Source organism: Brassica oleracea, chromosome C3, assembly GCF_000695525.1.
Source record: "Brassica oleracea var. oleracea cultivar TO1000 chromosome C3, BOL, whole genome shotgun sequence".
NCBI lineage: Eukaryota > Viridiplantae > Streptophyta > Magnoliopsida > Brassicales > Brassicaceae > Brassica > Brassica oleracea.
Window position 1 is genome coordinate 50,904,345 of NC_027750.1, and position 12,811 is coordinate 50,917,155.

General features: G+C 38.8%; 2 protein-coding genes and 2 pseudogenes across 2 annotated transcripts; all 4 read right to left on the reverse strand.

Annotated features, from left to right (window-relative positions):
- Window positions 1-16: 16 nt before the first annotated feature.
- On the reverse strand, window positions 17-1,277 carry LOC106334181 (annotated as a pseudogene).
- A 517-nt stretch (window positions 1,278-1,794) lies between these two features.
- LOC106333986 (putative F-box/kelch-repeat protein At1g27420) lies at window positions 1,795-3,347 on the reverse strand. The gene is made up of 3 exons (XM_013772358.1): window positions 2,896-3,347; window positions 2,381-2,604; window positions 1,795-2,276 (listed from the first exon to the last, which is right to left on the reverse strand). Exons 1-3 carry the CDS (start codon window positions 3,345-3,347, stop codon window positions 1,903-1,905), a joined length of 1,050 nt encoding a protein of 349 aa, XP_013627812.1. The 3' UTR covers window positions 1,795-1,902.
- Window positions 3,348-4,531: 1,184 nt separating this feature from the next.
- LOC106333118 (putative F-box/kelch-repeat protein At1g27420) lies at window positions 4,532-6,012 on the reverse strand. The gene is made up of 3 exons (XM_013771598.1): window positions 5,512-6,012; window positions 5,182-5,411; window positions 4,532-5,112 (listed from the first exon to the last, which is right to left on the reverse strand). Exons 1-3 carry the CDS (start codon window positions 5,952-5,954, stop codon window positions 4,730-4,732), a joined length of 1,056 nt encoding a protein of 351 aa, XP_013627052.1. The 5' UTR covers window positions 5,955-6,012; the 3' UTR covers window positions 4,532-4,729.
- A 502-nt stretch (window positions 6,013-6,514) lies between these two features.
- LOC106331961 lies at window positions 6,515-9,036 on the reverse strand (annotated as a pseudogene).
- Window positions 9,037-12,811: the final 3,775 nt, after the last annotated feature.

A 12,811-nucleotide genomic window follows, 5' to 3' on the forward strand; every position in this document is an offset into this window, starting at 1 on the left:
GGGGGGGGGGGGGAAATCAGAAGTTGATGAGAAGGATGGTCGCGTCATCACCAGATGGTCTAATTTGTGTGACTGTCCATTTGGACGCGTCCTCTTTATCAAGGTCACCAGTTAAGGCGTTATATCCCCGGAATCCTGCAATCAGAATAACCTTATTGTTCCATTCCCTTAGTCTGAACCAGGAATCACTCCGGGACTCATGAGGCACAAACACCGAGCTCCGGGAATTCTCCTCTAGATCAAACACTCCCAGTCCCGACATGTTATAGTCAAGGAAATACACTTTGTTCCTAATAACAGTGTAGGAATAGACCAACAGTGATTTTCCCGAGTCTAACTCTTCCCATGTCTTCGTTTTGAGGTCATATACGTCAATGAACCTCGATCCATTACCTGAAAAAAAAAATCATCATCAATTAAAGTAAAGAATAAATTTAGTTTCAACCGGACTAGATCTCTTTCTTACCTACAGCGTAGAGTTTGGACTTGAATGAGAATGCGAAGTCACCCAAGACATGGCGGTCTGGACAATCCATGAGGCTCCACTGGTTAGTTTCCGGGTTGTATACTTCCGCGCTGAGAATGTGTTCACGACATGAGTCCTTGCCTCGGACCACGTACAAAAGGCCGTCCACTACAGCACATGCAAAGTCGTGACGTGGTATGTTCATGGACGCCAGTTTTCTCCACCTGTTCCGACAAGAAATCAGACGAAAAACCTCTTCACTTTGGTCCGAATTCAGAGAAGATGTAACAGAGATTTGATCAGATGATCTCGAAAGAGATATCAATAAAAGAGAGGTACTGAGATTGAAAAAAAAAAGACCTGTTAGACTCAGGATCGAACTCGTAAACATCCGCCGAAGAAGAGATACCGGTCCCATCGATCGAAGATCCTTCGACCACACTATATCCACCGATGAACACGATCTTAGCGCCATGGAGCACCGCGACGCGGAACCGTACATGAAAGGACCAGGGACGCGAGGGATCTGTCCCAGATTGTTTCCGGATGCGTCGAAAACTTCCCCGTACACGTATCTTACGAACCGGCTGTCTCTTAAGAACCGGCCTTCCATCACAACACACATTAACTCCTCCACCGATCCGGTCAACTTTCGAACGGCCGCTTAATGCTCGCTTCGAAGGAACCTTCTCCATCGCCAGCATACCTGCGAAATGGTCTGAAACTTAGAGCGCGGGATTCGCGAGAGGCAGCGTTCCGCTACGTCGTCCGTCAAGCCGGGTATTAACGACGACGGTGAAGACTCCGCCATGTTAAAATTGTCCTTAAACGATTTTGATTACTCGCTCATTGCATCATTAGTAATGGTTAACATAAATAAATTGACTTGATAACATTGATTGACCGAGTGTTTCCGAGTTTAATATCCCACCCTCTTGCTGAACTAAACATATATTCCCTCCATAATTAATGTTGGAAAGTCAAATCCTCTCCACTTTACCTGCCTCATTGAGTCGTTTCAATTCAAAATTTGATCCAAATGATCCTCAAATAAATAAAAAAATTATACCCAGCCACATTTGCCCGCGCTGAACTTTTCTTTTGTACAAAATATTTTACATGTAGATAAGATGAACAAGAGCTTCTCAAACTTCTCCTTGGGCGTATAGATAGTTCTATCTTTTTTCAGGCACATTACAAAAGAGGAATACATCATAAATGGGTTTTTAAAAAAATTTCTCGCTCTGCTTCAGTAACAAAGCCATACAAAACAATCGTAAAACATATATACACCAACTTAGCAGGCATACACATCTGCACACCACAAATATAGTAATCATTGACAAAGTTGATGGCCAAACTCACAAAGTTAACAGCCCCAAAATACTACACACATTTTTTTTTTTTTTGCAAAAGAACGAAGCCAAATGGGGAAATCAGAAGTTGATGAGAACGACGGTCGCGTTAGAACCAGATGGTTTAATGTATGTGGCTCTCCACTTGGACGCGTTATCTTTATCAAGGTCACCAGTTAAGGCCTTACATCCCCCGAGCCGTGCAATCAGAATAACCTTATTGTTCCATTCCCCTAGTCTGAACCAGTAACCACCCGGGGACCTAGGCACACCCACCCAGCTCCAAGAATTCTCCTCTGGATCAAACACTCCCAGTCCCGGCATTTTCCTGTCAAAGAAATACACTTTGTTTCTAATAACTGTGTAGGAGTAGACCGACAGTGATTGCCCCGAGTCTAACTCTTTCCATGTCTCCGTTTTCGGGTCATATATGTCAATGAACCTCGATTCATTGCCTGAAAAAAAAACCATCATCAAATTATGTAAGAAAAAACTTAGTTTATTCAACCAGACTTATTCCAAATCTATATATGGCCATGTCTATAGCTCTTATACTCACTTACTACGAAGAGTTTGGACTTGAAGGAGAATGCGAAGCCACGCCAGACCGGGCGGTATGGACAATCCATGAGGCTCCATTGGTTAGTTTTCGGGTTGTACACTTCCGTGCTGAGAAGGCTATCACCAAATGAGGAAAAGCCTCGGATCACATACAAAAGCCCGTTCACTACAGCATATGCAAAGTTGTGACGTGGCACGTTCATATTCGCCAGTTTCCTCCAGCTGTTAATATCATTCCGACAAAGATATAAAAGAAGAATTCAGATGAAAACCTCTCCACATTGGTCGAAATTCAGACAAAAGTGTAAAACAGCTTTTTTTGTTTGAATTAATTAACATTCTTGCAAAAAGAAAAAGAAATTCAGACAAAAGATGTTATGTTTCTAAGGAAGGAGAAATTCAGGTTAAAAGAAGACCTGTTAGTTAGAAGGAAAAAAAGAAATTCAGACAAAACAGCTTTTTAGAGAAAGATGTTATGTTTCTAAGGAAAGAGAGATTCAGGTTGAAGAAGACCTGTTAGTAGCAGGATCGAACTCGTGAACATCGGCAGAAGCATAGATAGTGGTGCCTTTGATCGCAAACCTTTCGTCCCTCGTATACCCACCGAAGAACACGATCTTTCTGCCACGGAGCACCGCGACGCCGAAACCGCTCACGAAAGGCCCAGGGAAGGTAGGAATCCTCCCCAGACGGTTCCCGGAGACGTCGAAGACTTCCCCGAACAAGTATTTCACGAACCGGCCGTCTCTTACGAACTGGCTTTCCATCAGAACGCACGTGAACTCCTCCACCGATCCGGTCAACTTTCGAACGGCTGAGAAATGCTCGCTCCTAAGGAACGTCCTCCATCGCCGGCAGACCTGAGAAATGATCAGGAAGGCAGAGTAAGGGATTCGCGAGAGGCATAGCTCCGCTACGTCGTCGGTCAAGCCGGGTATTAACGACGATGGTGACGACGACTCCATTTTACTTGATCTCCACGATTTCGACTAATCCCTCATTGCATCATTTAGTTATGGCTGATTGACTTTTGAGTAATCAAATCACTTGATAACATTAGATTGACCAAGTGTTTCCGCGTTTTAAATCGTTAGTTATGGTTGATATAAATAAATTTAAATCGTTAGTTATGGTTGATATAAATAAATTGACGAGTAATCCATCTTCATTAACTAAAACATCTTAATTAAACTGTTCAATTTTCAAAGCGAGCACATTCAGCTCTTATTCAGGTGGTTGCGTGCTATCAAAGCTTCGCATTTCTTGGGTATGCCTTTGGCCTGCAGGTTTGGTTCATTCCGATAATTCGATTTGGATAGTCCGGTTTATGGTTATTTCGGTTAAAGTTGTGCTTAACACAACCGAAAACAAATATGGTTTGGGTTCGATTAATTTGTGAAAATTCCCTGAAACTAACCAAAATTTTCAGCTTCAATTAGATTTTTGGTTTATTTTTGATAAAAAAAATTCGAATAATTCTGGTTATTTTGTTTCGTCAAGATTCTGGTTAGCTTGGGTCAAATTTTTGATTAGTTTGGTTTATAATTTGGTTAAAGTCGATATGATTTGGTTTATTTTTTTTCTAAAACAAACTAACCGATTGTCGAACCAAACCCATAACTGATTGTTTTTTAAATTTCCTAATTGAACCCAACTCTAAACCGGACCTAAACAGAAAACCAAAATATTTTGGTTCGGTTCAGGTCAAATCTCCGGGGTTAGTATGCATGTAGTTCTTTCTCAATGCACGCTTACTTGCCACTTGTCTCCTAAATCCATTGATGTCTACCAAAGCAATAGAAGCTTTGGACGGAATGAAGGCATCCCTCTACACGTGAGAAACACTCCAACCAAGCTAATGAAATGTGGAGAGAATCATGCTGTTCAAGTCTTTGTAGATGCTACGCTTTATTATCTCCAATATACACTGAACTTGAAGCATTCTCATGAACGAATGAAATGCATGTTCTACTACTTAACATGTCCACTCTTTGAAACAGATTGTCAAAAACTGATAAAGATTATTCACAATTCATGGGCATGTCACAACTTATCTGACAAAGTTAAAGGAGATAACAACACTAAAAAGAATGAAGTATTCAGGCTTTCACAACAAGATACTTTCTTGAACATACGGCAGATTTTTTTTTTCAGCAACATACAAAAGATGATTAATAAACATCATAAATGGGTTTTTTTAAATTTTCTCCCTCTGCTTCAGAAACAAAGCCATGCAAAACAATCTGTGAAAACATGTTTACACAAGTTTAGTAGGCATAGACACTATAAATATAGAAACCGTTGACGAAGTTGAGGGCCAAAGCACAAATGAAGCCAAATGGGGAAATCAGAAGTTGATGAGAACGATGGTCGGGTTAGAACCAGATGGTTTAATGTGTGTGTCTCTCCACTTGGACGCGTTCTCTTTATCAAGGTCACGAATTAAGGTACGTCCCCCGAGCGGTGAAACCAGTATAACCTTATTGTTCCATTCCCCTACTTTACACCAGTAAGCACCCGGGGACCGAGGCACAGACACTGAGCTCCAAGAATTTTCCTCTGGATCAAACACCCCTAGTTCCGGCTTTTTATAGTCACTGTTATGGTCAAAGAAATACACTTTGTTCCTAACAACAGTGTAGGAGTACACCGAAAGTGATTGCCCCGAGTCTAACTCTTCCCATGTCTCAGTTCTGGGGTCATATATGTCAATGAACCTCGATTCATTGCCTGAAAAAAAAAGCCATCATCATCAAATTATGTAAGAAAAAACTTAGTTTCCCATGTCCATAGTCCCACCTACAACGAAGAGTTTGGACTTGAAGGAGAATGCGAAGGCACGATGAAAGTCAGGGCGGTCTGGACAATCATCCATGAGGCTCCATTGGTTAGTTCCCGGGTTGTACACTTCCGAGCTTTGAAGGCATTCCCCATCTGAGGAAAAGCCTCGGATCACATACAAAAGGCCGTCCACTACAGCAAACGCAAACTCGCGACGTGGTACGTTCATACCCGCCAGTTTCCTCCAGCTGTTAATATCATTCCGACAAGGAAAAATAAGAAACAAAACCTCTTCACTTTTGGTCGGAATTCAGACAAAAAAAAAAAGAGATTGAGATTGAAGAAGACCTGTTAGACGCAGGATCGAACTCGTAAACATCGGCAGAAGCAGAGATACGGGTGGTCGCATCGATCGGAAATCCTTCAGCCTCCGCGTATCCACCGACGAGCACGATCTTTCCGCCACCGAGCACCGCGACGCCGAATTGGGACTTCAAAGGCGCAGGGACGCTGGGGATCTGTCCCAGATTGTTTCCCGAGGCGTCGAAAACTTCCCCGTACAAGTATTCTACCCACCTGCTGCCGTCTTCTGGGGACTGGCTTTTCATCAGAACACACATGAACTCCTCCACCGGTCCGGCTGAGAAATGCTTGCTTTTGAGGAACGTCCTCCATCGCCGGCAGACCTGAGAAATGATCCGAAAGTCATATCGCGGGATTCGCGAGAGGCAGAGCTCCGCTACGTCGTCCGTCAAGCCGGGTATTAACGACGACGGTGACGACTCCACCATTTTTAATTTTTAACTGTCCTTTAACGATTTTGATTAACCGCTCATTGCAACCATTGGTAATGGTTAACATAAATAAAATGAATCAATGACTTGATAAGAGATTGATTGACCAAGTGTTCCCGAGTTTAAAATCACCCTCTTGTTAAACTAAACATATTCCCTCCATAGTGGTATTTTTTTAGATTTTCCTTTTGTCAACTACACTTCTATTATCAAATCAAAAAATATACAACGTGAACTAAATATATATATAGATAAACTGATACGTGTGATGTATTACAATTAAAATAAATATGTGAATTGTTGATACTTTTCTATTTGTTTCATAAAAATAAAAATATTTCTGTTTTCAGCAAACATTTTTGTTTATTTACCTATTTTACTTGTATTAATTAATATGCAGAATATTAATTTGTTAAAACTATAATATTATAAATATAGTTTTGGTATCATAAAATTATTTAAAGTGTTTCAGGCTTTTAAATACTAATTAGACCAAATTCAACTTCTTTTTTTTTGGTCGGCAACTAAATTCAATTAAAATGGTGGAAACAATAACATACCAAGAGAAACCCTTTTACTTATTATTCAAGATACAGTCCCTCAGAACCCTTCTTATTCAAAAATATTTTCATTGTCCCCAACACAAATCAATGAGAATACTCAAACGTGGATCTATGGAACAAAAAGGTTGATTAACTAACTCTTACACACTTTTACTGGTCGAGACTAAAGGTCTCCCCATTGGACATTGTGTTTTGCGGCTAGATAATGAGCACCAACTGGACCACGACTGCCGTAAGGATACAACTCTGGAATCATCTTCTTTTCCTCAACCTCTTTGAGCAACGGAGTGAAAAGCGCCCAAGCAGCGTCAAGTTCATCGCTTCTAATAAACAACCTTCGTTCACCTTCTATTGCATCCAGCAGCAGCCTCTCATATGCATCTGGTATCTCCTTTGAATACCTTCAACAACAATGAAAGAAGATATACAAATATGTTATCATAAGAAAACCAAAATCTTTTCTTGACTGTTTCTCAACTCACCGTGCTGAATAGAGAAGATTCAAATGGCTCTGATCTAATCTCATTCCCAAACCAGGAACCTTGTTGTTGATTTTCAAATAGATTCCTTCATCTGGTTGGACACGGATGACAAGCTCATTTGTAGTCTGGTCAAGATTAGTACCACCATAGTTCCGGTTATATAAATTCCCAGGCACATGCCTAAACTGCACCCTTATCTCCGCACTGTAGACAATCAAAGCATAAATAATATTTACTTATTAGAAAAAAAAACAAAACATTCCAAAAAAGTTTTTGGTTACCTCCTAGTGTGCAATGCTTTCCCAGCTTTCATCAGAAAAGGCACACCGTCCCATCTCGAATTGTCTATAAAGAGCGCAGCAGCAGCAAACGTCGGCGTCAAGCTATCTTTCGGTACAGTTGTATCATCGGTGTAGCCTGGATAAGTGACTCCTCCTTTGGCGGTCCCCTTGTACTGTCCTATCACCACGTCTTCGAGTTGTATTGGCCTCATCGAACGCAGAACTTTCACCTTTTCGTTTCTGATATCCTCTGCGTCCAAACTAACGGGCGTCTCCATGGCGAAGAGAGCTAGTATCTGAAGGAGGTGATTCTGCATTATGTCTCTTATTATTCCGTAATGGTTAAAGTAACCTCCGCGTCCTTCGGTGCCGAAGTCCTCAGAGAATATGAACTGCACGTTCTGTATGTACTGCCTTGACCATAACGGTTCGAATATGAGATTTGAGAATCGGAGAACTGATAAGTTCTCAACTAGCTCCTTTCCTAAGTAATGGTCTATCCTGTTAAAAAAGAAAATATTACTCTCCATAACAGCACTGATTACAGTTTTACTAAATAATGTGAGTATAAGGACAAGATCTCCCACCTGAATATTTGGTCTTCCTCCAGGTAGTGCTTAAGGGAGTTTGTTAAAGCAGCTGAGGTTTTGGAGTCTCGGCCAAAAGGCTTCTCGACAATGACCCTAGTCCATCCACTGAGAGATGAAGCAGATGAGCTAGCACATTTCACCGCGTCCACAAAGATGTTTGGAGGGATTGAGAGGTAAAAAAGGCGATTTGAGAGTCTTCCACCCTGTAAATAGTTATGTGATGATTTAAGAAGTGAAAGTAAGATGACCAGGCTCGTTAATAAGCAGAGGATAACATCAAGTACCTCATGCTCCTTGAGCTTCTTGTCCAATGCAACAAAATGTTCCTGAGAATCATACTGACCCGTGTGGTAAAAACATCTCTTGAGAAACTCTTCCATCTTTTCACTACAGTTTGCCCTGATAAATATCAGATTAACACTCAACAGTTTAAAATCTTAATCATCTCTGACAAAGTACCAAACTGAAAAGAAACCATGTCTACAATGATTAAAAATCACCTCTTATCAATTCTACAAGTCAGTGTTTTGCTGACCATGTGTCTAAGTTCACCATCTGTCATCTTACTCCTTGCATAGCCGTATATTGTAAAATGCTGTTAAAAAAAATAACAAATAACAGCTTACCACATACATTCAATTCAACGTAAGAATCACACCAGAAGGAGAGGAAGCTTCTATTAGCTGGGAATATCTTCTTCTTGGCAAGATCACCAGACGCTCCAACCACCGTGATACTAACTGTTGACTCATGTTCCCCGCCACCAAGCTCTGCCACAACTTCTTGTGACGGAATAGATAAAAGTCCGTCTTTCAGTTTCTCAATTGGGCTCGAGTTCGTGACTACTACTGCCCCTGAAACCAATTGTATATAATCCAAAGTTTCAAGCTTTACGCAACCCAAAGGCACAGAGAGTAAAACCCAATTCAGGAAAACTTAAAAGGGCACAGAGAATCCAAGTAAAGTTACCATCTTGCAATACAACAGAGCTCTGAACGGACTTCCTCTGCGATCTAAGACATAGCTCCTGAGAAGAGGCGGAGAGGAATGAGAGTGAGCGTCGTGTGTCGCCAAGAGTGATTCGAGAAGAAAGGAGACGAGGTGCGGGAGGAGGAAGAATAGGAAGGGCGGGAGAGAGACGATGACATCTTCGAATTGATTTAAAAGACAAGTTAGCAAGATGGTTTGGTTTTGATGCTAATCTGATAATTGCGCTTAAGAAGAGTGTTTAAGGACAATTGTTCGAAAGTTTGAGCCCTTTGACGCATGCCAAAGGTTAGCCCTTTGCCAGATTGGTGCTTTTGTTGGTATGGTTCAGCGAAAGGCTATTCCCTCTGTTTACCAAAAGTGTTTTTGATTATTCTTTTTTTTTTGTTGAAAATAAGTGCTTTTGATTATTCGGTTCAACGAAATTACAAGTGGACTCTTAACCTAATGTGATTAGCTGGTGTTATATAATTTAGACCAAAAAATGATAACTATGTTCCTTTAATCTCATATATTTTATGTTCCATTAGGCTAATTATTTTTAAAATGGTAATAATGACTTTAAATTGTAAATTTTAAATATAATAAATAATGGGTTCGACCTGAAATTACAAGGTCGAACGGATCGATCGATCCTGATCATTATGCAGAACAAAAAAAACGCAGAGCATATACTGCTCGACTTGGTCCATTTCACTCGATCGGCAAAGGTCGATTTCATACAGATCGACCGATCTCGAATTATAGACCGATAGATCTGTGGAAGCACAGATATGAATCATGGTAGAAATAATGTGAAATTTTTGTGAACAATCAATGGAATATAGAAGACGTCGTGAGAAGAAGATTACCACTTTTTGTGTTTTTTTGTTTTTTTTTTAAAAATCAATTTTTTCAAAATATGAAAATGAATATTCCCAAATATTTTGTTTCCATATTTTTAGGAACTGATTTCTTATCCGTAGAATATATCTAATATGTAGAAATCGGTTTGTACATGTTTTTAGCATTATAGTAATGTGTAGATTTTGATTTCTACATGTTTTAGATTTACAGTAAATCTGTAGAAGTCGGTTTCTACGTGTTTTAGATTTATATTAATGTGTAGATTTTTATTTCTAATGATTTTAGATCGGTAGGTTAAGCGCATAATTTGTATTCTAAATATTTTTAGAATACTCTTATTTACGTAGATCAAGTATTCTAAACATTGTAGATTTAATGAAAAAATGTGGATTTCGTTTTCTACTTCGTAGAATGTCATTTCTACTTTATTTAGAACAAAATCTGAAAATTATGATTTAAACATTTTTAGAACTCAAAAAATACCACTAAGTTCATATAGTTACTATTTTTCCAATTTTTTTTGTTTGTAAAACTATTTATTAAATTTATTTTCAAAAATATTAAAAGATATTATAGGCAAAAATGACACAAAAATAGATATTAGTCTAAAAGAACATAGTTATCATTTTTTTGCTCTAAAAAAATAATTTTCCTTTTTTTCTTTGACAATATTCCCTCTGTTTCAGAATATAATGTTATGTTTCATGTTTTCAACTTTCTATGTAATTTTGTTTTTGTTTTCTTAGAAAGTATGCAACACTTTATAACTTATAGCTTATTTTATAATTGGTTAAAGTAATTTTAATTTATATTTCTAATCACTTTAGGTAAAAATATACTTCTTAATATTTGCATTTTCCCTAAAATATCTTATATTTTGCAACAAATATAATAATTATCTGCTGAGAGAGAGCTTTGTGAAAATGACTTGATGGACGCAATAGAACGGATATAGGGGATGATTGGTAAGTGTTGCAACTTTTATTTTTTGGGTTTAGAATAACAGCTGTAGATTTTATTGATGTATCTGTAGATTAATTATTTCCAAAGCACTAAATATAAAGCTCTAGAAAATTTGATTTCCAAAGATATTTTGTTTCCTATTTTAGTTTTTATGGTTGTAGCTTTAAAATTTTTCTTAAAGCATGATTGGTAAACTAAAGTGGATGTAGAAAAAAAAAAATTGGAAAAATGAGACACTTTGAACTTTTATTTGTCACAATAGGACTTCTGATATTTTGGGCAATTTTGGACATATTTTACCCTTTTTTCATGGGAAAATAGTAAACTGAATATTAAAAATGTTAAAAAATATGAAAACTATTGGAATCATAAGTATGACAATATATATGTTTAAAAGTTTTTTTTTTTAAGTGGAATCATATTTTATTTTATCTTCTAGCTACAGTTAGAATATTCATTCTGGTCATCTACTTAGTCTAGAAATTGGATACTAAGTTGTATACATATATATATCTTGGGTATACAAGGTAAACTATCATTTCTTATATATTCTAACAAAGCTATATTTCGAAACGTTATAATCAAGAAAGATGTCTTCAGTATACCTACAGCTTGATAACGACATATAGCCACAACGCAGTGATATACCTTATCTATATTTTGTGTAATAACATGTTCTACCTTTTACCTTATGTGGCGCTTAAGGAAGAATATGTTTCATATCTACTCTGTTGTGTTCTGAGTTAGCTAGGATATATATTCTACGGGAAATCCGGAAAATATGGAAACTTCCATATTCGGTTAAAGATGTTTCCTAAATCTAAACTAAATCTTCCCTAAATATCTCATAGAATATTTTCTCCCACGTTTTTCTCCTTCTCCCACGATCTTTTTCTCTTCGTTTTTTGTGTGTTCTCTCTTCTTCATCCACATAATCATCTCTTCTCTCTATCAATACAACATGGTTCTAATCTATGTTAAATCTGGTGAATGGATGTCTAGTTGCAGTGAAGAGTGGAGTTTCGTAGTAGACAAAGAAAGGCATGGTCGAATGGTAACATTAGAAACTACTACTCCATTGGAGAAGCTCAAGATGATGGTGTGTAAGGATTATGGGGTGGACCATAATGTTGTTAATGCCGAGTTCAGTTATTCGTTGTTGAATCAAAGAGGGAATTCTCCAATTATTATCACCAATGATAGGCAAGCATCTAATTTTGTAGGCTATGCAAAGAGGGATTCGTCTACTACCTTGTGTGTTACGTTCTCTGGTATATATAATACATATCTGAGTTGTTGTTAAGATTAGACAAGTCGTGTGTGTAGTTTAGTTTACTTAGTGTGCGCTTATGTTTACAGGTATTGTGATTGTGTCCACTCCACAAGATGTGGCGCTTGCGGATGCTAATAGTGGAATCTCCATGTTCGACAAAGTTAGAGTACCTGTACTGTAATACCCCGTCTTAAAAAAAAAAAAACCTTAATTTCGGTTTTATAGAATTTCTCGGGGAAGCCGAAAGCTCGGAAAATTTTTATCCTCAAGGTTAAGGCTAGTCTAGAGTCTATTAAAAATATTTAGCTCATCAGAACGGGAACGGAAAAATATTCGGGATTGATCGCGGGACAAAAATTCACCAGAAGGGCCGAAATCGCGCAAATCGACCTAGAAGCTCGAGGTGGCTTGATCTAACGGATCAAGACGTGGCGCTAACCATTTAACCTGCTGAGTGTCAACACAAGAAGGAGTTGTAGATGTGCATGAAGCATTTCCATGCAGCTTGACACACAGAAGCACGAGGTGTCGCAATACCTGCGATCTGCGCATGCGAACCGACACGCAGAGGCCCGTGTGTCGCAATAATGAACACCAGACATGCTGAAGGGAAAGTGGACGTGGAGGATGACTTCTGGCATGGCTAGAGAGCATGTAAAATGGCATGTGGACGCTCATGTGTCGCCACGCATGCGACCGGAAGCATGCAGGACGACACACATGCGATTGGGTTGCTCATTCTTATTGGCCGGCAACTTCTATATATACCCAGCTACCCTGGTTCATTTTTACTAATTCAGACACACCAAGGACACTCCAAAACGTGGCTTAGAGAGAGAGAGATAGAAAGAAGTGAGGTGCTTTAGAAG